The 22,887-nt window shown below is 42.0% G+C and overlaps 1 protein-coding gene across 3 annotated transcripts in view; it reads left to right on the forward strand.

Annotated features, from left to right (window-relative positions):
* Nucleotides 1-6,372: 6,372 nt before the first annotated feature.
* dennd1b (DENN/MADD domain containing 1B) overlaps nt 6,373-22,887 on the forward strand; it is a 136,049-nt gene continuing 119,534 nt past the window's right edge. Inside the window, exons 1-2 of one of the 3 annotated variants that reach the window (XM_061778464.1) lie at nt 6,373-6,672; nt 7,094-7,158. In XM_061778464.1, coding sequence (XP_061634448.1) covers nt 6,656-6,672; nt 7,094-7,158 — 82 coding nt within the window. In that variant the 5' untranslated portion in view covers nt 6,373-6,655. The remainder of the gene's footprint in view (nt 6,673-7,093; nt 7,159-22,887) is intronic. The other 2 variants (XM_061778462.1, XM_061778463.1) reach the window with 2 other exon arrangements.

The following is a 22,887-nucleotide window of genomic DNA, read 5'->3' on the forward strand; positions in this document are numbered from 1 at the left end:
TGACCCTTTACAGTGATGTATTTAGCATACGAGACATATGTAATTTACCATGTAAGTAAATCCTTGTAATCCCAATGAAATCTTATCTTGAATCTCCTTGACTGGGTGCAAAGATACTTTCCCATAATATTAAAGTGATATGAGGGCTCGGACTGAGAACTGCAAGGTTGATGGGTAGACAATAATGATTCCTTTCAAGGTTATCTTGTCCTGGAAGCCACTGATGATGTGTCTCCACTAGTATTAAGTATAATGAAATCTGACAAGTGTTTTTTTGATTGACATTGTGAAGTACATTTACCCTCAGACAATTATAATAAAAATACAATTCTGCAAATGTATCAACCTTGGGGGGTAACAGATACATGAATTTTACTTTTCCAAAAAGATATTTCTTCGTCTGTCTGTGTAAGAGCAGTCAGATGAAGATTAGAAAATCCAGAATACATTCATACACTTAAAATGTAGCTGTGGCTATAACTGTGTTGTCTTTGCTGCAAGCTGTGCTCGGGTTTGACTACTTATTCTACAAATTTAAAGAGGTCATGATGTGAAAAATTCCATTTTTATTGTTAGTATACAAATAGTTGGGTCTCTTGAGTGCCTGCCCACTCAACAAGTGTGAAATTAAACAACCAAGCAAATCCTCCATCTGTTTATTTTTTTAAAAATGTGTCTATGACTTAGAGATGTCAAATGTACTGGTGTTCAGTAATTATTGTAAAAAATAATTCTGGTAAAAGTAGAAGTACTGAAGTCACTGCCTCATTTAAGTAAAATTACAAAAGTACACATCTATAGAGTAAGTAAAGTAAATCGACATTTTCTAGCACAACGATAAAATACATTTATTGATCTTCAAATTCTCTTTTTTCTAAAACTCACAGGATATTCCTGCAAAGAGCACAACATCACATTGTTAAACTATATACAATATATTAAGTTATATCTGACATAAATAGTTATATTAAAAAAAACACATTTATTTGTCCACCGCCAAATTACTGGTGGAAAAAACTGAAACTGGTTGAAAGAAAGCCAATCATGGCTACTTTTAGCTTGTTTTTATGGTTTGGTTTTGGCAATGGGGAAATGAATGTAATCATTTTAATGCTCAAACGTGACATAATTTACTGCAGGTAGCCTGACTTCAACAAGCCAGCTTTCTAACAAACTAAAGTGGTGCACCCAAAGGATTGCTGCCACATTAATAGTCATGTCAAGTTAATTTGTATAGCCCTTAATCACAAAATAATCTCAAAGGGGTTCACAGGCGCAGAGTTGACAAAGATCAGCAACATCCCCTGATCTAAACCCCTCAACTGAGCAAAGAAAAGCTCAAAACTCCATTTGGGGGAAACAAATAATATACTGGTAACAATAATCGTATTATGTACATAAGCTAAATAATAAACCTGAATGTGCTTTTTTTAATTGGACGGCGAATTCTTGAATGTCAAAAACTCAAGCACAGAAGGCACTGCCTGCACCATGAATCATTGTTTCTACCAAAAAGAAAAGTTCATTCAAGTAAAGTGCCGAGTTTCTTGGGTTTTGGTGTCTGTGGTGTCATCTTCGATTACCTTGCCCTGCTCGCTTTCCTCAATATTGACTCAGACAAACACAGGCACATGACCATCTACGCACTTGACGAGTTGACTTCCGCTAGTTTCATTTTTTTTTTTTCCAGCGTTTTGGTTTTGACCCAGTTTTACATCTTTTACATTGTCACTCACCTTAGAAGGTTTTCAAAGGAATTAACTCAATTCTAAAATGTAAGGAGTAGAAAGTACATGTATTTGTTTAAAAAGTAAGAGGTCAAAGTAAAAAGTTGCCAGAAAAATAAATCATGAAAAGCGAAGATCCATCCATCCATCCATCCATCCATCCATCCATCCATCCATCCAACTATTGCCCCTAGGCGTGAATGTGAGTGCGAATGCTTGTTTGTTTACAGTGGGTACGGAAAGTAGGAGCTAAGCTGAAAGGCGAAGCTCTCAATTTACCGGTCGATCTATGTTCCTATCCTCACCTATGGTCACGAGCTGTGGGTCGTGACCGAAAGAACAAGATCCCGGATACAAGCGGCCGAAATGAGTTTCCTCCGCAGGTTGTCCGGGCTCTCCCTTAGAGATAGGGTGAGAAGTCCAGTCATCCGGGAGGATCACAGAGGAGAGCCGCTGCTCCTCCACATCGAGAGGAGCCAGATGAGGTGGCTGGGGCATCTGATTCGGATGCCTCCCCGACGCCTCCCTGGTGAGGTGTTCCGGGGACATCCCACCGGGAGGAGACCCCGGGGATGACCCAGGACACGCTGGAGAGACTACGTCTTCCGGCTGGCCTGGGAACGCCTCGGGACCCCCCCGGAAGAGCTGGATGAAGTGGCTGGGGAGAGGGAAGTCTGGGCATCCCTGCTAAAGCTACTGCTCCCGCGACCCGACCTCGGATAAGTGGTGGAAAATGGATGGATGGATATATATAGTCCTGCAATCATTCTCAATGCATACTGCTGCCTAAACCATATGCTTCATTTTGCTGCCACTTAATTAGCGTTTCGTCCACCTGTAAAAATCTGGCTCTGATCCAAAAGAATGTCTGGAGAGGGGAGAGAGGCACATCCAAGGTTTGATTTCAATTTACCATCAAACAAATACTGCTTGAGTATGAGAGTAACTGTAAACACTGAAAAGGTAAAGTATAGTCTAAAGAGAATTTAAGATCCTCTGAGATTGGTTGGTTTCTGATAACAGAGACAACGTTCAGGCAGACGTTAATCGACCTCAGGATGGAAATCGAAGTGTCAGAGTAGTAATTGATTCTGCCAGCAGGTTTGACTTTAGGGAGTTGGTCCCCTGACAAATAAGGAACTGAGTCTCTTGACAAATACAAGTTCATGTTAGTGAGTCAGACGATGAAACAAACATGAATCCTTCCGCTTTTAGCTGTACAGGAGCATAGAGTTTAGACTAGACAGACATACTGAGGATCCACCTTTTGACTACAATTACTCACCTTTGAGTATGTACACTACACAGTCATTTTCTACTTTGGTTTGGATCACAGTCAGAATATCCTGGTTCAAATCTCTGTTAGGACATGTTGAGGTAGAATTTGCATGTTTCCCCCATGCTTTCTCCCTACCAAATGCCGAAAATATACTTCTTAGGTTAACTGAAGTCTATTTTGCCCTTAGGTGCAAATGTGAGTGTGAATGGTTGTTTGTCCATATGGGCTCTGGCCTGTGAATGACTGGCTGACTGTCTCTTGACCAAATGTCAGGATAGGGATGGGCCCCGGCTAACCTGCGACTCCAATGAGGACAAGCGGGATAGAAAATGGATGGTACGAATCAGAGTATCGAACTACATGTGTGAATGTGACGAAAGCCTTAGACAGCCCCATAGGAAATAGCATCTAAAGAGTCAAGTTAACTTTTTTGTATGACAACTGTTTACGTTTGCTTACATCTCTTTCATGTTATTATTTTAACTGCCATCGTATGTAAAAAATACATTTCAGACACCAGGGCAAATGTGATAAAATACTATTTCCCTCCAATTGCCTTGTGTGCTGCAGTAGCTCCGTATGATAAAGGATTATTAGATCAGGCTTGATGGGAAAGAAGTATGAAAGATTTGAGACCTGCTGCAAACCTTAGGTTAAATATGTAAATTGAGACTAGCTGCCAGAGATATTTCAGTTTGCTTCTGAAGCACTGAAGTATCATGCCAAAATTCCCAACTGGTTAGGCATTGTACCATTGTGCTCTGAAATCTCTCCTTCTTGTGTTGTCAAATTAGAGTAACGGGCTGAGTCGGGTAAGTTTGCGTGGTTTGGATGGGGGGTGTCCGGGTTGTGAGCGTCCATTTTCTTGGCGGCCCCGGCTTGGACTGGGGTAGACATTTGGCTCGGGGTTCTTTGCGGCCGGTATAGGTGTCGGACCTGTGGGCTGGGGGATGGTGTGTGTGTGGGGCTGGCCCGGATGACTTGGTATTCATTGATTAGTGTTTCGGCTGGGGGTTGGATGTAACGTTGTTGAGGTGGTTGTTTGGGGCAAACATCGGTTTGTGTGTGCGGGGTTTGGCTTGGCTTCCTGTTTAGAGCTTGTGGCCTTTTGTCATGACGGGTGCTTGGGCTCGCTTTGATGAGCTATGACCCTTTTTTGTTGGGTCTGGTAGCTTGGCTGTCTTCTGTGTTGGGCCCTGTTGGTGGTTGGGGCCCCCATGCTCTCCGGGGGTGATGGGTGCGGTGGCAGCGGTGGGGCTTGCTGGGTGGGGGGTTGGGAGGTGGCATGGGGGCGGTGGTCCGGTGCCTGTGCCCCTCCCTTTGGGACTGGTAGGGGTGCTTCGGTCGGGGTCGGGACCTCCCTGGTCCTGGTTGGTCGGTGGCGTCCCCCTGGTTGGGTCCCCTACTGGACGGGCTCGCTGACTCGCTCACCATTCCCCTCGTTGTGGCGGGGGGGCTCAGCAACACCGTACACCAGTTGACTAACATGCATGTGATATGGTGTTCATTCACTAATAAGTTCGATAGAAACACTATAGGCTTTAATTACTAGTGCTGGAATCACTAATAACAACATAGGTGAAACTAACATATCAACTCATAAGTTCTTACAGGTGTTTAGACACTAAAAAAGAATCCCACCGCACCACTCGACAGTCACACTGTCTTGCTCATTTTCCCACATCTTGTCCTGCCCTTTTCTGTCCTCTCTTATCTGGTTCTCTTGGTTAGTTATTGAATGTCTTCTTCACTAGTCCCCCCTAAATCCAAAAATAACTTTTGTAATGTTACTTGTGTTCAAATATCTAGACTGTCTCACTATTGCTTCTGTGGTTTTCACCCCTAGTCCACTTGTCCACTCTGTCCCTCTGTCTGCCCCCCTATAACCTGTCTGGCTGCATTTTAAATAAACATCAGAATAATGGAAAAATAGGCACGGTGGTCGACTGGTTAGAGCGTCAGCCTCACAGTTCTGAGGACCCGGGTTCAATCCCCGGCCCCGCCTGTGTGGAGTTTGCATGTTCTCCCCGTGCCTGCGTGGGTTTTCTCCGGGTACTCCGGTTTCCTCCCACATCCCAAAAACATGCATGAATTGGAGACTCTAAATTGCCCGTAGGCATGACTGTGAGTGCGAATGGTTGTTTGTTCCTATGTGCCCTGCGATTGGCTGGCAACCAGTTCAGGGTGTACCCCGCCTCCTGCCCGATGACAGCTGGGATAGGCTCCAGCACGCCCGCGACCCTAGTGAGGAGAAGCGGCTCAGAAAATGGATGGATGGATAATGGAAAAATAAGCAGAGGGAGTATTTCAAACTCCCCTGTTGCACAGCAAAACTATTCCAGCACAAAGGCATACAGATCCATCACTCTGCAAGTCCATGCAGCTGAACAGGCAGGTTGAAAAAACAAAAAACAAACAAACAAACAACAAAAATAATAATAAGGGGTGCTGTTTTGGATCTGTGGCTCACTCGACCTCTTTTGCCATTAAGTAACTAAGAATACATCCATCAATTTTCTGAGCCGCTTATTCTCACAAGGGTCGCGGGAGTGCTGGAGCCTATTCCAGCCATCATCGGGCAGGAGACAGGGTACCCCCTGAACTGGTTGCCACCGTACAATTGCAAGCCACATACAAACAAACAACCATCCGCACTCACATTCACAGCTACGGGCAATTTAGAGTTGTCAATTAACCTACCACGCATGTTTTCATGATGTGGGAGGAAACCGGAGTGCCCGGAGAAAACCCACGCAGGCATGGGGAGAACATGTAAACTCCACACAGGCGGGGCCGGGGATTGAACTGTGAGGCACACGTTCTAACCAGTCGCCCACCATGCCGCTAACTAAGAGTCATGCTTTTTTTTTTTTTAACCATCCATTGATTTTATATAGCACTTGACCTCAGGGTTGCGGATGAGCTGGAGCATATCCCAGCTGACTTTGCGCAAGAGGTGGGGTACACCCGGGACTTTTTGCCAGCCAATCGCAGGGCACATATAGACAAACAACAATCCACACTGACCGTCTCCAATTAACATTCAGACGGCGCAATCTGGCATCAGTTACGCAAATATAAAGTACTGTACTTAGAAACAAATCTCTGAATTCACTTGACAGGGTCTTTAAGATGGAGATCAAGATGCTCTAATGACTTTCCATGTAGGCTGCGTTTACCCGACTAATGATTTATGGGAGGATTAAATGGCATTATTATCATTATTATTATTAATAATAATAATATTAATTATTTACCACAGCATGAATAAACGCATGAAGTATCGTGCAATCTTTTTTGTGTTTTAAAAACAGGTGCCGAATTATGAATGTTTGTGGACGTAACAGACGTAGAGAAACGTTCTCCGACGCGATGACGTCACTGGCGATCTGACAGCACTTCCTGGAGTGATGTTTGTTGTGGGAAATAAGCACTGTGCTGCCCGACTAGTACTGGGCCCACATTAACGGAACAAGGACGAAACAGACACCGTTCCCTTTCATGTGGAGATGTGGCAGCTTTCTGCAGGGGCCAAATAAGCAAGAGGGACGCGCCGGGACCAGGACGAAGGAGGGGACATTTGTCGGATAGCGGAGAAGCAGAACCGCCAACAGACAGCACGGAGCTGTCGCGATGCGGTAGCTAAAACATGGACAGCAGAATCAAGTAAGCCTTAACAATTTTACAAAGTGAAATGGACGTTTGCGTTTACATGCACGGAGAACGAGGAGCTGAAGAGGAAATGCTAGCCGTTATTTGAGCCCTCTTCAGTAGTGGATTTAAGAGACAGACCAGCTGGCTCGACAGCTTTTTGGGTCAGTCTGCTGCTCTGTCTGTTTGTTAGCAGCTCTGCTAACCTCCTTAATGATATGACAACATGTGCCCTATGTCCGCACAGATATGCTGTCTTGTATAACTGTGTATCTTTATGGTATCAGAATAGCATTCTGTTATTGACAGTGTAAGTGTTGTTGTAAGTATCCAAGGATAATATAAGGATATAAGGATAATAATTAATGGATCAACTCAAATGAACTGATAATATCAATCCTCTTTAACCATTCATGTCTCCCCCTTTTGTTTTTAGGGAGAACCCAGAGAGAACATTTGATCTGGTACTGCATGTGGCATCTCCAACAGCTATTAATGGAGGTAAGCATTGTCATTTTTTTTTTTATCACTGGTAATCTCCTTTCCCCATCAGCGACCTCATTTTATGTCTTTTAAAACTTGCCTGACCCTTTGACGCAAAGAGGCTGTTCATTCTGTGCAGCGCCTCCTGAATTATAGTGTGGAAACATGATAGCTACTGTAGGTATTAAGATTTCTGCAATATTAATGTAGTTCCTGCTCATACTTGTTTAATACTGGTCTATATAATGGTATTGGATCATGAAGAAAATAACACTGCTGTAAAGGAAGCAAGGGTATATTGATTGATTGATTGATTGATTAATTCAAGTTATTGAGGAACAAAAAGTTTTAAGAAACTATTATTGACTAAAGCAGTGATTCCCAACAAGGGTGCTATGAGAAAAATCAGCAGGGGTGCCATGGGAACATATAGTGACAGGCAGAACAATTGAGCTCTTCCATTAGATGGCAAAGGGTTCAATAAATCTGTGTATCCAAATGTTGCCATTTATAGGACAGAATAAGTCATGGCTTCCCTCAAGTTTATCAGTTAAACAGACCCAGATTTCACACTATGTGAATCACTTTGTGAGTAATTTGAGATGAGATCATCATTATTTCAGTTTTCATACTTTTTGTGACATTTATATTGGGTGGGGTGCCGTTAGGTTTGTAAAATAAAAACCTAAATAAAGCATTAATGTCCATGTAATATTTGGTAGGCTTTTATTTTGAAGTTGGCCCTTGCAATGCATTGGTGGCGTATTACTGTAATGCATTGTATGAGCAATTGTTGTGGCGGTTGCTGAATATTTATCAACTGTCTGGTTTTGTCAGTAAATAAAGCAGGCCGGAAGGAAGGACTGATACATGTCACCTTCTCGCGGCTTTACGCACGTAATGATTTAAAAATGGCAGCTCCCGTAGGCTAGTAGATGTGGTGTTTTAAACGTATATATATTTTTAGAATAAATACTTTGTATATTTAAGTAAACAGCATCAGATAATGAATACTTACACATTTAGAATATAACAGGAAGTTTTAACATCTCAGGTTTAGGTCCCCTTGAAACTACAACAAGCCTTATTCGTTTTATTATTAGTCATTTAATTTATCATAATTACATTATTATTCCTAGTCTAAATTGAATCCATATGAATAACATCCATTACTATTTTCCTACACATTAAAAAAAAAAAAAACAGTAATCTTTTGGGGGATAGGCAGATAAGTGTCGCTAACTCCCAACAAGTTATTTATTTTGATGAAAATCTTAAAAGGTGTTTTTATGTCTCAGGAATACGTATGGTTTGGAAAGATAAGAGTTTACTGTGTAACTATAGGGACTGAAAGACTGCAGAAAGGTTGTTGTCGTAATGCAGCAGCAGTTTGCATCAAGTTAGTGTATTAGACTCTAAGCAACTAAGAATTACAACTGAGTGGCATTTGCAAGAAAAAGATAAGCAATCACTGTTTACTGTATTGTTCTGTATGCTTCTTGGTTGACTTTTTTTCCGAAAGCAAGGTCAGGGGAAAGTCAGCTGAAGCTCAGCTGCAATGCTTTAGTTACATATTAGTGCAATGCGTTTTCCTTGTGTGTGACTGACCTCCCATCCTGCATTTTGCTGCTGCTGATCAGTTTGTAACGTAGCCACAATTCTCGTTGCACCCTAACCCCTCAAAGATTGTTTTGGAAAGCTCACGTTTGGGTCAGCAAGTTGTGCTAACTGTTTTGCTATTTGCAGTGGTCAAATATTCCGGCGGTCACCGCCGGGACAAATGGTGGAGAGGCAGGCCTGGAAAGCGACCGCTGGCAACGTTATATTCTAGCATTTGTGAATATTGCAAATAAAATTGGCAATATTTTACAATAGAACCCAGTGTCACCAGTAAGTCGAATATCACACACAAACATTTCATTACATTACACTAGCTACAAGTGTCTTATTTTGTGCACTCAGTTTTGACGTTAAGGAGGTGTTTTGTGGACTTGTGCAGCTGCTCACTCAAGTAGAGAGTAGACTGAAAGTTGTCCTTGGATGTAGTTCTGCTATTGGATTTTAAAGCAAACTCATAAACCACCAGCCTATGCTGTAATAACCCACTTCCTCCACATATGATTCAGGGTCAGGCTCATATCCGGACTCGTGCTCCCTGGAGCACACCTACACACATCAATATTTGCACACTCTACGGGTCAGACATGCATTCAGCTCAGTCATTTGACTCAAAGCTGTGGACTCAGACCTGATTGCATATAAAAAAAAAAAACATTTCTAAATCATCTAGATACTGTGTATACTATCTACAATTAGGTGCCAATGGCTGTCATATGGTCATTTTAAAGTGGTTTCAGATTGTCAAGTAAAGGAATACTCTTTTTTTTCATCAGACATTTGTGTGATTAATTGCTTTTGCTTATGGAAGATGACTAACTGGCGAATCTTTGTGGACATACACATTAAGTTTGTATCACTGCTGTGTGGAGCTCATTTTTGTCATAGACAGAAAGGTTTAAAGCTGTGAGTCATAACTGGAAAGATTTTGGCCATGATGTGAAACCTTTTGTCGCTCACAGCAATCGGCTTCTTATGGCAAAAAGCATCGCTTCAGTTTTACGTTATCTTCCTATGACCTCACTGAAGCAGACATGACTCTAAATAAAAGTATGATAAACTTAACAACCTGATAGTTAGGCTATACAGTGGAAGACTGTCGTGTCTATAGTCTTAATTGTGACTTCCCCTGATTTACGGTACAAAAGTTAATTGTCTCTTTGTCCGTTCTTAAGTAGTCTCTACCAGGCAAAAAAGTCCAGGTTACGATAACATAACAGTGACTGAGAGTCACGCCTGAGTCAATGGAAAGCTTATGTGGTTTTGCTGATGTTGCAAACTGTTTTGCCTTCCTCACCACATCCTGGTCTTGCAGGCCCTGAAACTAAATCCATGCGTGACACTATCACATGACCAGTGTGATGTTAAAATCAAAAGGCACCAGACTGTTGTCCAAGTTGTCCAATGAAAAGGGCACTTTTCAAAATGGTCAGTGTGCTCGTCTTTCGACTCCCTGTGTTAACTGGCTTTCACACCTTCTTTAATCAGCACTGTGCCAATGACACCCACATGTTGGCAGGCAGGCCTGCAATGAGACAGTTTTCTTTCTTTTTTCTTTTTCTTTCTTTCTCTTAATGGCCTACAACAACCAGTGTTCTTAAAATAAATTCTTAGTCATTATAACGATAATAGCAGACAATGGTTTTGTGTGCTGAATGAATATATAACTCAGTGAGTACATTTTGAGAAAAAAAGAGCATCCTTTATTTTGTTTATCACCTCATTTCGTCTTAAAGCCCCAATAGTCTTTTTTCCCCTTCTAAATACATTAAATATGTTTGAAGGAAAGTGCTGAACTTAGTACTGAATTGCTGAGGTATAGCATTAAACATTTTTTCACCATCTCAGTTTTCTGGATTTTTTTTTGGGCGGTGCTAAAACGAGGCTGGTTCATGCAACCACAATGCACCCAGTATGAGTCCTCTGGAAATTGAAAAAATGTCTCAATTTTTGACAATTTAGAAGCCTGATTTCACATACTTTGCAATATTTTTATGTATTTATTTTTTTACTCATTCAAATTTGGAAGGGGCAGCACGGTAGATGAGTGGTTAGCATCTGCCTCACAGTTCTGAGGACCCGGGTTCAAATCCAGCCTTGCCAGTGTGCAGTTTGCATGTTCTCCCTGTGCTTTCTGCGGGCACTCCGGTTTCCTTCCACATCCCAAAAACATGCATGGTAGGTTAATTGGAGACTCTATATTGTCCGTAGGTGTGAATGTGAGTGCGAATGGTTATCTCCAGCACGCCCGTGACCCTAGTGAGGATAAGTGGTATGCAAAATGAATAAATGAAATTGGGAAGGCTTGTAAACAATACTCTTTCTTATGGTGTGTCAAATTTTTGGTCAGTTTACTGGGCCTTTAAAAAGTTGCTGCTTCTAATCCAGAAATTTGCGGGAGAATGACATTTCACTACTGCTAATTTGCTGCGAGGACCCCTCCTCACCTGCTGCCTTCCAGGCGTCAGTGTTGTTAATGCAAATTGAAAAACCACAGGATTGGCGATTAATCAACATCATGCTCTAACCATCATTGTGGGGTTGTATAGGCGACGTGCCAAATAATCGATTCATCGGTTCAACCCCTACTATAGACAAAAGAAAAATCAAGTACACAAAGAAAATAACATGGCACCTTGAAACATGGGAGATACTGTTATGTTCTGAGGGAACTTTGCTGCATCTGGCACAGGGTGTCTTGAATCAGTCTTGAATCAATTAAATCTCAAAGACTATCAAGGCACTATGGAGCAAAATGTGCTATCCTGTGTCAGAAAGCTTGGTCTCAGCTGCAGAGCATGGTTGCTCCAACAGGATAATAACCCACCCCAAAACACATCTGAAAACACCCAGCGAATGGCTAGGGACAAAAAAATGGAATATTCAGAAGTGGCCTTCTACGAGCCGTACTCTAGACTAGCTAATTGAACATCTGTTATTTTGTTGACCATTTTTGGTTATGCTTTATTGTTTATACAGTTTCAAAACTTCGAAAGTATCAAAGTAATGTCCCCGCTGGTTGCATGGTGCACACTTTGCTGAAGAAGCTTTCGACAATCACAAGCGCGACTTACCAATTTTCAGTTGAAGACCGTGTCCTGTAAACAGCCGATTAATGTGAATCTACTGAAATGATCTGTTTGCTGTTTCAATTGGACAGAACGACTGTGTAGGAGGGTCTCATGAGACTTCTGAGGGTCTCTGATGTTATGCCAGAAGGGCTATCGAACCTTTCTGAATGTAATATAGGCTTTGTACCTAATGATGCATGACCTTTACGATCCAACTTTTTTTTTCTCTCATTTTACTGTGGAAATAGAAAATGTGTTCATGTGCACACCATTTAGGATGTTTTGCTCCTGTTAACTCCCATGGATGTTTTTGATCCTTTCTATCTGCCTCAACAGTTACAGTGATAATCGGGTTATGTTATAATTTCTGCAATGTAAATAACAGTAGATTCCAAGTGAATTTCTCAAGAATAATTCTCTGGACTAATGAAGTGACAAGCTAGGATAGTATGTATTCATCCACTTAATGATTGTTGGGGCAAAGCATGGAAATAAAGCTCAAAGCAATGGTAGGAGTGTACATGTGTGGACTCTGCTCTACACTTCTAAACACACATATGTGAATAGATGACAGACACTGGCCCTTTTCCCCCACTGCAGGTCCAGGGAGACTTGGCCTTCCTGTTCAATGCGAGCTCAGTTGTGCTTAGCTCTGTTGGCTCACTGCTCTTTGGATGCTCATACTGTGAGTGAGTGTTGCTTGAGAGCGTGACTGGCATGCTAGCTACTAGCGGTCCTGGCTACATAAAGCCATATTGATGTGCTTCCAGGATGCTGCCAAAGCTAGCAGATGATGCAAAAGCTGCCAAGGCAGTAGGTGGGGACAGATGCTACCTGTCCTCACCCACTCCCTCCAGCCAGATTGTTTCCAGTCACAAAGCAAACTTAAGAGATCAGCATATCAGTTTACAACTACATTCATGCCGCAATTATGGGCACAATTTATTCTTTCTAAAAACTCAGCACAGGCAGCAAAGACAGGGAGCAAAGACACCTCACACAAGTTATTACCCGTATGATTCATTTTGCATGATCCCCCCAACCCCCCCTGCCCGTGTCCATTTATAGGATACATAAATTACAGAGCAACCAGGAAACATTCAGTAAAACTAGCAACCAACTATACATGTTTGAACTAAACACTATTGTTATCCTGGTATGCAATTATATCCACAATAGATCTAGTATAGGGGTTACCAACCTTTTTGCAACTGACAGCTATTTCTTGGGTACTTGGTCTACCAGTTTGATACACACTTCTGATATAAACAGTTTGCTCAAATTATCTTTCATTATGTTCTTACTACTAAATATTGATATTCATCGATTTGAATGCACTCATTATATTAATGATTTCTCACAATAATTATCAACAGTGATTTAACTGGGTAGGAAACAGAGACATATTAATATGCGACAGTTTATTATTTTATTATTTCTATACATCTCTGGAAGTTTTTATATTTTCAAATGATTTCTTCACCAAGATTCCCAGAAAATCACAATCGGAAGAGAGCCTTGGTGAGAGAGGTAAAGAAGAATCCAAAGATCAATATAACTGAACTGCAGAAATGCAGTCGGGAGATGGGAGAAAGTTCTAGAAAGTCAACCATCACTGCAGCCCTCCACCAGTCGGGGCTTTATGGCAGAGTGGCCCGACGGAAGCCTCTCCTCAGTGCAAGACACATGAAAGCCCGCATGGAGTTTGCTCAAAAACACCTGAAGGACTCAAAGATTGTGAGAAATAAGATTCTCTGGTCTGATGCGGACCAATATATAACTTGTTGGCCTTAATTCTAAGCACTATGTGTGGAGAAAACCAGGCACTGCTCATCACCTGTCCAATACAGTCCCAACAGTGAAGCATGTTGGTGGCAGCATCATGCTGTGGGGGTGTTTTTCAGCTGCATGGACAGCGCGACTGGTTGCAATCGAAGGAAAGATGAATGTGGCCACGTACAGGGATATCCTGGACGAAAACCTTCTCCAGTTTGCTCAGGACCTCAGACTGGGCCGAAGCTTCCCCTTGCTACAAGACAATGACCCTAAGCACGCAGCTAAAATAACAAAGGAGTGGCTTCAGAACAACTCAGTGACTGTTCTTGAATGGCCCATCCAGAGCCCCGACTTAAACCCAATTGAGCATCTCTGGAGAGACCTGAAAATGGCTGTCCACCAACATTCACCATCCAACCTGACAGAACTAGACACGATCTGGTTCCTGTACTAAATGCCGAGCAAAGGGTCTGAGTACTACTGAGGCTGTGTGATATTTCAGTTTTTCTTTTTTAATAAATCTGCGAAAATTCAACAATTCGTTTTTTTTCTCTCAATATGGGGTGCTGTGTGTAAATCGAGGGGAAAAAATTGAACTTAAATGATTTTAGCAAACTGCTGTAATATAACAAAGAGAGAACTTTAAGAGTGTCTGAATACTTTCCTTCCCCACTGTATGGGCTCTGCGACTGACTGGCAATGAGTTCAGGGTGTAGTCCATCTTTCGCCTGAAGTCAGGTGGGATAGGCTCCGGCATCCTGCGACCCTGAACAGGATAAACGGTATTGAGAATGGATGGATGGCATAAATGATGGTGCTTGTAATTTTGCTCTACTTTTTAAATAGGCTGCTGGAGCTTGATTATGAAAATAATACATTTGTGTGTTTAACTGTTCAGACCTTTACCCTAGCCAACAAAATCCATCCATTCATCCATTTTCTACCACTTATCTGAGGTCGGGTAGCGGTGGTAGTAGCTTTAGATGGGACACCCAGACTCTCCCCAGCCACTTCATCCAGCTCTTCCAGGGGGATCCCGAGGCGTTCCCAGGCCAGCTGAGAGACATAGTCTCTCCAGCGTGTCCTGGGTCGTCCCCGGGGTGTCCTCCCGGTGGCACGTGCCCGGAACACCTCTCCAGGGAGGCGTCCGGGAGGCATCCGAATCAGATGCCCCAGCCACCTCATCTGGCTCTTTTCGATGTGGAGGAGCAGTGGCTCTACTCTCTTCACACTCTGCTGCAAACCGCCCCAGTGAGAATTGGAGATGACGGCTTGATGAAGCGAACAGAACCACATCATCTGCAAGAAGCAATTCTGAGGCCACCAAACTGTACCCCCACTACGCCTTGGCTGCGCCTAGAAATTCTGTCTATAAAAGTTATGAACAGAATCGGTGACAACGTTGGTGGAGTCCAACCCTCACCGGAAACGAGTCGGACTTTATGCCGGCAACGCGGACCAAGCTCTGACACCGGTCGTACAGGGACTGAACAGCCCGTATAAGGGGGTTCGGTACCCCATACTCCCAAAGCACCCCCCACAGGACTCCCCGAAGGACACGGTCGAATGCCTTCTCCAAGTCCACAAAACACAGGGAGACTGGTTGGTCGAACTCCCATGCACACTCGAGGACCCTGCAGAGGGTGTAGAGCTGGTCCACTGTTCCACGGCCAGGACGAAAACCACACTGCTCCTCCTGAATCAGACCAGACCAGAATTTCCTCGAAGCCTTTCCTAGAAGTTTTTCTCCATGGCCTCACCGAACTTCTCCCATGCCCGAGTTTTTGCTTCGGCGACCACCAAAGCTGCATTCCGCTTGGCCAGCTGGTACCCATCAGCTGCCTCAGGATTCCCACAGGCCAAAAAGGCCCGATAGGACTCCTTCTTCAGCTTGACGGTATCCCTCACCAACGGGTTCGGGGATTGCCGCCACGACAGGCACAGACTACCTTACGGCCACAGCTCCGGTCGGCCACCTCGGCAATAGAGGCGCGGAACATGGTCCACTCAGACTCAATGTTCCCCGCCTCCCCAGAGACGTGGGTGAAGTTCTGCTGGAGGTGGGAGTTGAAACTCCTTCTGACAGGGGATTCTGCCAGACGTTCCCAGAAGACCCTCACAATACGTTTGGGCCTGCCACGTCGGACCGGCATCTTCCCCAACCATCGGAGCCAACTCACCACCAGGTGGTGATCAATTGACGGCTCCGCCCCTCTCTTCACCCGAGTGTCCAAGACATGCGGCTTCAAGTCAGATGAGACGACCACAAAGTCGATCATCAAACTGCGACCTAGCGTGTCCTGGTGCCAAGTGCACATGTGGACACCCTTATTGCCCACGTGAGCATTGAAGTCCCCCACGATGGAGTCCCCAGCGGGAGCGCTCTCCAGCACCCCCTCCAAGGACTCCAAAAAGGGTGGGTACTCTGAACTGCTATTTGGTGCATAGGCACAAACAACAGTCAGGACCCGTCCCCCCACCCAAAGGCGGAGGGAGGCTACCCTCTCGTCCACCGGAGTGAACCCCAACGTACAGACGCTGAGCCGGGGGGGCAATAAGTATACCCACATCTTCTCTGCGCCCCCCTCTAGTGGGCAACTCCAGAGTGGAAGAGAGTCCAACCCCTCTCGATAGGACTGGTACCAGAGCCCAAGCCGTGTGTGGAGGCGAGCCCGACTATATCTAGTCGGAACTTCTCGACCTCACACACCAGCTCAGGCTCCTTCCCTGCCAGAGAGGTGACATTCCATGTCCCTAGAGCCAGCTTCTGTAGCCGGGGATCGGATCGCCAAGGTCCCCGCCTCCGGCCACCGCCCAGCTCACATTGCACCCGACCCCTATGGCCCCTCCCACAGGTGGTGAGCCCATGGGAAGTCCAACGAAATCTAGAAATTAAAATCATACAGCAAACACAATTTGGCCTTTTATTCACATGCTGTTTTATTATGAAATGTTTCTTGTATCCTCAGAGATCTGTAGCTCTCAGTGTCACCTACTGTTCGCTTGTTCGATATATGTCTTTGTTCTTTGCTGTAGCCTCCTCAAGCAGAATTGTGATTTTTTTTCTCCCCTCCCCTCTCTCCTTTTCTCCTCTCTCTTTTCACCTTCTGTATTCATAGAGCAAAACACGTGTAGTAGAACTTTTAGAAAAGGTTGAATGTTGGCATTCTGCGAAATGTCAGAATTGGTCCTTGACCCAAAGCTTGGTTATTCCACTGTTTGATTGGATCCCGGTGGCATGTTGAGTTCATGGCAGAAGCGCACTCAAATCGGAGGCCGGTTGAGTACTACTAACAGATGCCATGGCAGCAAGGAGGGTGTTGATTGGTCATTAGAGAGGCCACACTCTTTCACTTACACTCTTGACAAGACCCCTGAGTCGCACACATTGTTTATCTTACAACCCTTATGGCTTTCTAGTTTGGCTCACCCATGTGACTTTACTAAATTAGCTAATTTACAGAAGATCAAGATGTCATCCAAGTCTTTGTTCCGTTTCCCCAGAGTCACATGAAACTCATTCACTGGCAGCCCTCCGAGTTAACATGGATATATGACTTCTACTGTATAGCCATCAATGGCAATGAATGAGTTAAGCAGGTATCATTGATTTCCCCGCAATTGTATTATTGTAAAGTAAGGTTGGATATAGTCAGGGGTGCACATAATTTTGTTCTGGTTCTCAAAGGAGCACCAGAGGTTGTTGTGTGCTAATTTTCATCCTGACTCACCGACCTCATTGATGAACCTATTTTACGAAGGACCACGTGATCAGCTGATTTGGCATGAAGACATATTTTGAAGGATGGTCTTAGCCTCTGCGCGGTGAGACTTAGATGACCAGGAAGACCCCTCCGCACTCAGCCGCCGTCACCACCCTGCAAGTGTCGCAGTTTGTGGGGTACTTTGTGTGGCATATGCTAGTGGCTGAGTTCAGTTGAACTGAGAGAGGAATATATCAGTTCATTAAGTACATTCACTCAAAATATTTGTGCGTTTGATAAAGTTGTAAAAAAAAAAAAAGGCAAAATGCTTGGTACGCAAATGCACAGTGACACACTTGAATCTGGTGTGCTTTTAATACTTTGTTCGCATGAGCACCACTGATGTGCAACACTGGATATAGTAATGACAAGTTGTGGGCATTTTACTAAATAATGTCCCTGATTGACAAATAAACAATTAATTGATTCATTGTTATTGTAAAAGATACTTTTATTTGAAATGGGTGAATCTCAATATGAATGTTGTCAACTCGTTTCAATGCCAGTATCGTGCCGAGCAGAACGACGCTGCCCAGAGCTTTTCCCAAAGCAGGGATGTAGCTGCCATAGCTAGTATCAAGTTGTTGACGCAATAATCAACAATCAATTCAGCACAATCAACAGAATTTTGAATGATCAATATGTTGATTGTTACACTTGTCTCTACTAATGACCACAAATGTAGAAAACCGTATATTCCCTCCTACTGAAGTTACTCTGCTCTTCTCAGATTCTAACCAGACAACAAATTATTAGGGCATTTGGGATCTGAATTATTGCACGTTACACTCAATTTTTTTATGTATTTATTTTTTAAAATATTCTTGTATATTGTAGATAGTAATGGAGTCATTTAAGGAAACACTGCACATGAATACTTGTCCACAGGACATTAATTACTCATCTCACCTTTCAACAGAATCATAACCAGTATTGGGGTACTAGTTAGTTGGATGATAATGAACTTTTACATTATACACAAGTCCTCAATGTCGATCCTTATGGTCAGCATTTCCAGTATGCTAAAAACTAAGACTTTATTTTGGCATGACAGTGTTACAGCTTCTCCCCATGCTCTCCAGCATCACTCTTTTGTTCCTGTCTGGAGTCATTTGTATCTCTCCCCTCAGAGTCACTCATCCATTCACTACTGTGTCGGAACCTGCTGCTTGCTGGGTCCAGTTCCAACTTGTTTCATTTAAAAAGATTGGAGCACCTTGGTTTGTTTCTAATTACATGGAGTGATTTAATTTCATAGCATTCGACTATCAGTGGAGTCTCTGTTAGTGGTTGACCAGTCATTGTTTCTAAATGGAAATACTATATTCTCTTTTTTAAATCGACTTTATTCTCTTTTTGACACACTTGCCATTGCCTTTCTCTGCTCATTTAATTTCTCTTGGTAAGCTTAAGTGTTGAATCAATGTTTGATTTTGTGTTATATTTTAATCAACCTTTTCATGGGTAGTTTGCCGGTACAAACAAGGCAGTTTTTTTTAATTTTTTTTACTCGTTTTCAACCCTGTCGCATGGATACACTGGCCTTACGGGAAGCATCTCTTTTTGTGCCATATGACCTTGTGAGATCCAGGACTTGGCACACTCACTTAGAAACATCCAACACCCTCTGGATAGCTTTGTTGTTTCATCAGAATAGTGTATATTTGCCAAAGCATGAGGCACTGGGCCTGAATGAGAGAGGTTGGATTTGATGACGATAAGCTTATTGCTGTAGTTGATATAGCAAGAGGTGAGCTATTTGGGGATCGGGCATCGATAAATTTGATCTTATCTAATAGGTTTTATCCCTAGCCTACAATGTTTATATGTTCATTTTTCATTAGTGTTTACCATAGCAGCTAGACAGGGAAACAATGGCAATACTTCTAGCTATGGAGCACCTGCTGCAGGCTATTTATAGACACCTCTTCTTCAGTCTGAAAAACTGGGGAAATGTAGGGCCTGATCAATAATTTAAAATGCGATGATTTTGATGAATATAGAAGTGTTTCAGTGCATCACCTTTACTCACAGCTTTACAGACTTTGCAGATGTTTTTACTGGCTGTTGTTTGTGTGCATTCATAATATTAGACCTGAGTGAATATATTCCCCCGTGACCATTCTTCAGATTCTCTGGGTAGCTGTTGGATTTTTAATGTTAAAACAAGAAATCAATGAAGCAAAAATGAAATGAGGACCCAGCTGAATGTATAAGCTCTTTTTCACATGTACAGTATGTCAAGAGATGACTGTCGGGGACCAACAAAATGTGCAGCACAGCAGATAGCATTTGTAATACAAACAAACATACATGCCTACAAATCATCTGGAGTCGTAAGAACAATGGTTGTCTGGTTCTTACGCACATAATATAAATCTGGCCTAGTTTCACCCACAATTGAACTGGATTAGTTTGCTCTTTCTTTAGATGTGCTCTGATGATTCCAATCTTACTGTGCCTTGCAAATTGGTTTCAATAAAACAGCTGTCCTTAAATAAATATCTGTTGACTTTTGTTCCTGTCATGGTAAACAGATATAAAAAAAAATGTCCTAAAAGAAGATGTATGGCTACATCATTTGACCCGCATGTCGTGATATTGTCTTATAAACCTGGTGATATAAAACATTGCAAAGTAGGATACCAGTAATTTGTAGTGATGCACCAAAATGAAAATTCTCGTCTGAAACAAAAACCGAAAATGAGGAAACAAAGGCCGAAAACCGAAGCACCGAAATTACAGTATTATACAACCTATAGAAATACTGTGCTTTACACCATGTGCAGAATTATTAGGCAAGTATGTATTTTGACCATATAATCGCTTTTATGCATATTTCCAGGCTCGCACCTGGATAAACTTGAATGCTGCTAGATTTAAGCATAGCAGGTACAGCGTATTTGTGTAATGAGTGTAGGTGTGGCTTAAGGAGAGGAACACCTAAAGTTGTGCATAATTATTAGGCAGCTTCTTTTCTTTAGGCAAAATGGGCCAAAAAGAGATATAACTGACTCTGTAAAGTCCAAAATTATCAAAAGTCTCTCAGAGGAATGCAGCACTCTTGAAATATCAAAGCTATTGGGGCGTGATCATAGCACCATCAAACATTTTGTTGCGAATAGTCAACAGGGTAGCAAGAAACGTGTTGAGGGAAAAAGACGCAAATTAACTGCCAAGGATTTGAGAAGAATCAAACGTTAAATACCAGGAACCCATTATCTTCAAGTTTTGTCATACTTCAGAACTTCAACCTACCTGGAATACCTCGAAGTACAAGAGGCAATCCTTTATTGCTCAGTGACTTTTTTTTTTTTTTTTTTTTTTTTTTTTTTTTGGTCAATGTGTTTATGTCTCAAAAGTGTTCTCTGTCAAGTGACTGTTGTTGTACTAGAGCGGCTCCAATTACCAGAGACAAATTCCTTGTGTGTTTTTTGGACATACTCGGGAAATAAAGATGATTCTGATTCTGAAGTTCAGTGTTCTGAGACATGGCCACGGTAAGAAAAGCTGAAAAAAGACGACCACTGAACAAGACACAAAAGCTGAAGCGTCTAGACTGGGCCAAGAAATATCTGAAGACTGATTTCCACATGGTTTTATGGACTGATGAGAGTGAATTTTGGACCAGATGGATGGGCATGTGGCTGGATCACTAATGGACGTAGAGCTCCACTTTGACTCAGACGGCAGCAAAGTGGAGAATGGGATACTGGTATGCGCTGGTATTATTATTAACGATAAGCTGGTTGGACCTTTTCGGGTTGAAGAAAATGAACTCCCAAAACATACTATCAGTTTTTACAAGACACTTTCTTCAGGCAGTGGCACAGGAAGATGTCTGCATCTTTTTTTATGCAGGACAATGCTCCATCACATGCATGCAAACAGTGTTGGCAAAGTTCATTTTCTATGCGATCAAATTCAAAGTTCAGTTTACCATTCCTAAAATAAACTAATTCAGTTTATAGTTCATAATTCAAAATTTTGAACTAAGTTCACATTCCAAAAATGAACTAGTTCATACTTCTTTTTCTTTCTTTTTTTTTATCAATATGTTGCTGACGGGCTATTCCCCTTAAAATACTGGCATTTAATTTTCCCATTGTTGCCATCCATTCAGTCCACACTAGTAGCCAGCAGCAGCTTTCACCCTACAATCTCAAAAACATGACGAAAAACCTGTTGCTTGAATGGTGTTTTTTAAAACGGGGAATTAAAACAAAAACAGGACTTTTGCCCCTAATGTGGAAACAAAAACATGCAACACAGTATGACAGGAACGATGGGGAAGGGACATTGATAACTTTGTATTCCTTGCTGTTCTGGTTGACTACATACACAAAATATTTTATTTGCTGTATTCTTATTTTACGATATATAAAACATTTCACATTTTTACACACAATTTTTGAGCTTATTTATTCTACTTTGATCTTATTTATTCTACTTTCTTTGTATGTATGGATTACTTGGGTTTTGCCCAACATCTGGTGAAATCTTCAGGTCAATAATAGCACCTTTGGAAGTATATTTAGTGATGTGTTCAATACTTATTTCAGCCGCTGTGTGTGTGTGTGTGTATATATATATGTTTCTATCAATTTCTATTGGAAGGTTTTGAGTTGTTTGTTTATAATTCTCCCTTAAACAAATGAAAATCAAAAAGATGATGGGGAAAATGTGTGATTTTCATTTAGTTGCATAATAATTCTGCACACCAATAGTTGCCTAATAATTGTCCACATATTGATATTCTCCTAAGAAAGACTAAACCTCACTTTTACTTTCTTAAACATTCTTGTTTGAAGTTTAACATTTTGGATTTACCTAAAGCACTGTGGTTGGTGATTAATACAAATAATACTTAGAACTGAGAATTTCCTAATAATTCTGCACACAGTGTATTTATTACTTACTATGTATTTTAACAATGTAGGGAGTGTTTGTTAATTCTCAGCTCTTAATTATTTTTTTTTCTGTCCATGTTTTGTGTGCCAAATTTTTTAGTTTAACTTTGAAATTAAATTTGGCCAGAAATTAATGCATTTTCACTGCTTTTAGAGATTCATAACTTTCTCAATATGTATCACAGGAAAATGACATGCATATCACTGGAATTATCTTAAAATATCTGTCTGATAATGCTAGTGCCATGTAAATTAATCTTTGAAATTTTACACCCATACTTCAAGTTCATTCGTCCATCCATCAATTTTTATGTGCACCCTTGACAATAACTAAATTCCTTCACGGCTGTAGCTTATTCCCAGATGAAAGGACACCAAACAGTGGAATGTAGGGATCCATTATTTTGGTACCTTTGAAAATAGTAATACAAAAACTTGCATACTTTATCAGATTTGGACCAATGGAAAAAAATTGATACATCAGAGACTGTGAAAGATAACGTATCACTTTGTATTCTGACCCTCTCTGAGCTCTTGCCTTGTAAGATGATGTACAATGATCTCTAAGCCACATGATTTAAAAGACAGATACGTATCCTCCATTGGTAA

Source organism: Phyllopteryx taeniolatus, chromosome 7, assembly GCF_024500385.1.
Source record: "Phyllopteryx taeniolatus isolate TA_2022b chromosome 7, UOR_Ptae_1.2, whole genome shotgun sequence".
NCBI classification, from domain to species: Eukaryota; Metazoa; Chordata; class Actinopteri; order Syngnathiformes; family Syngnathidae; genus Phyllopteryx; species Phyllopteryx taeniolatus.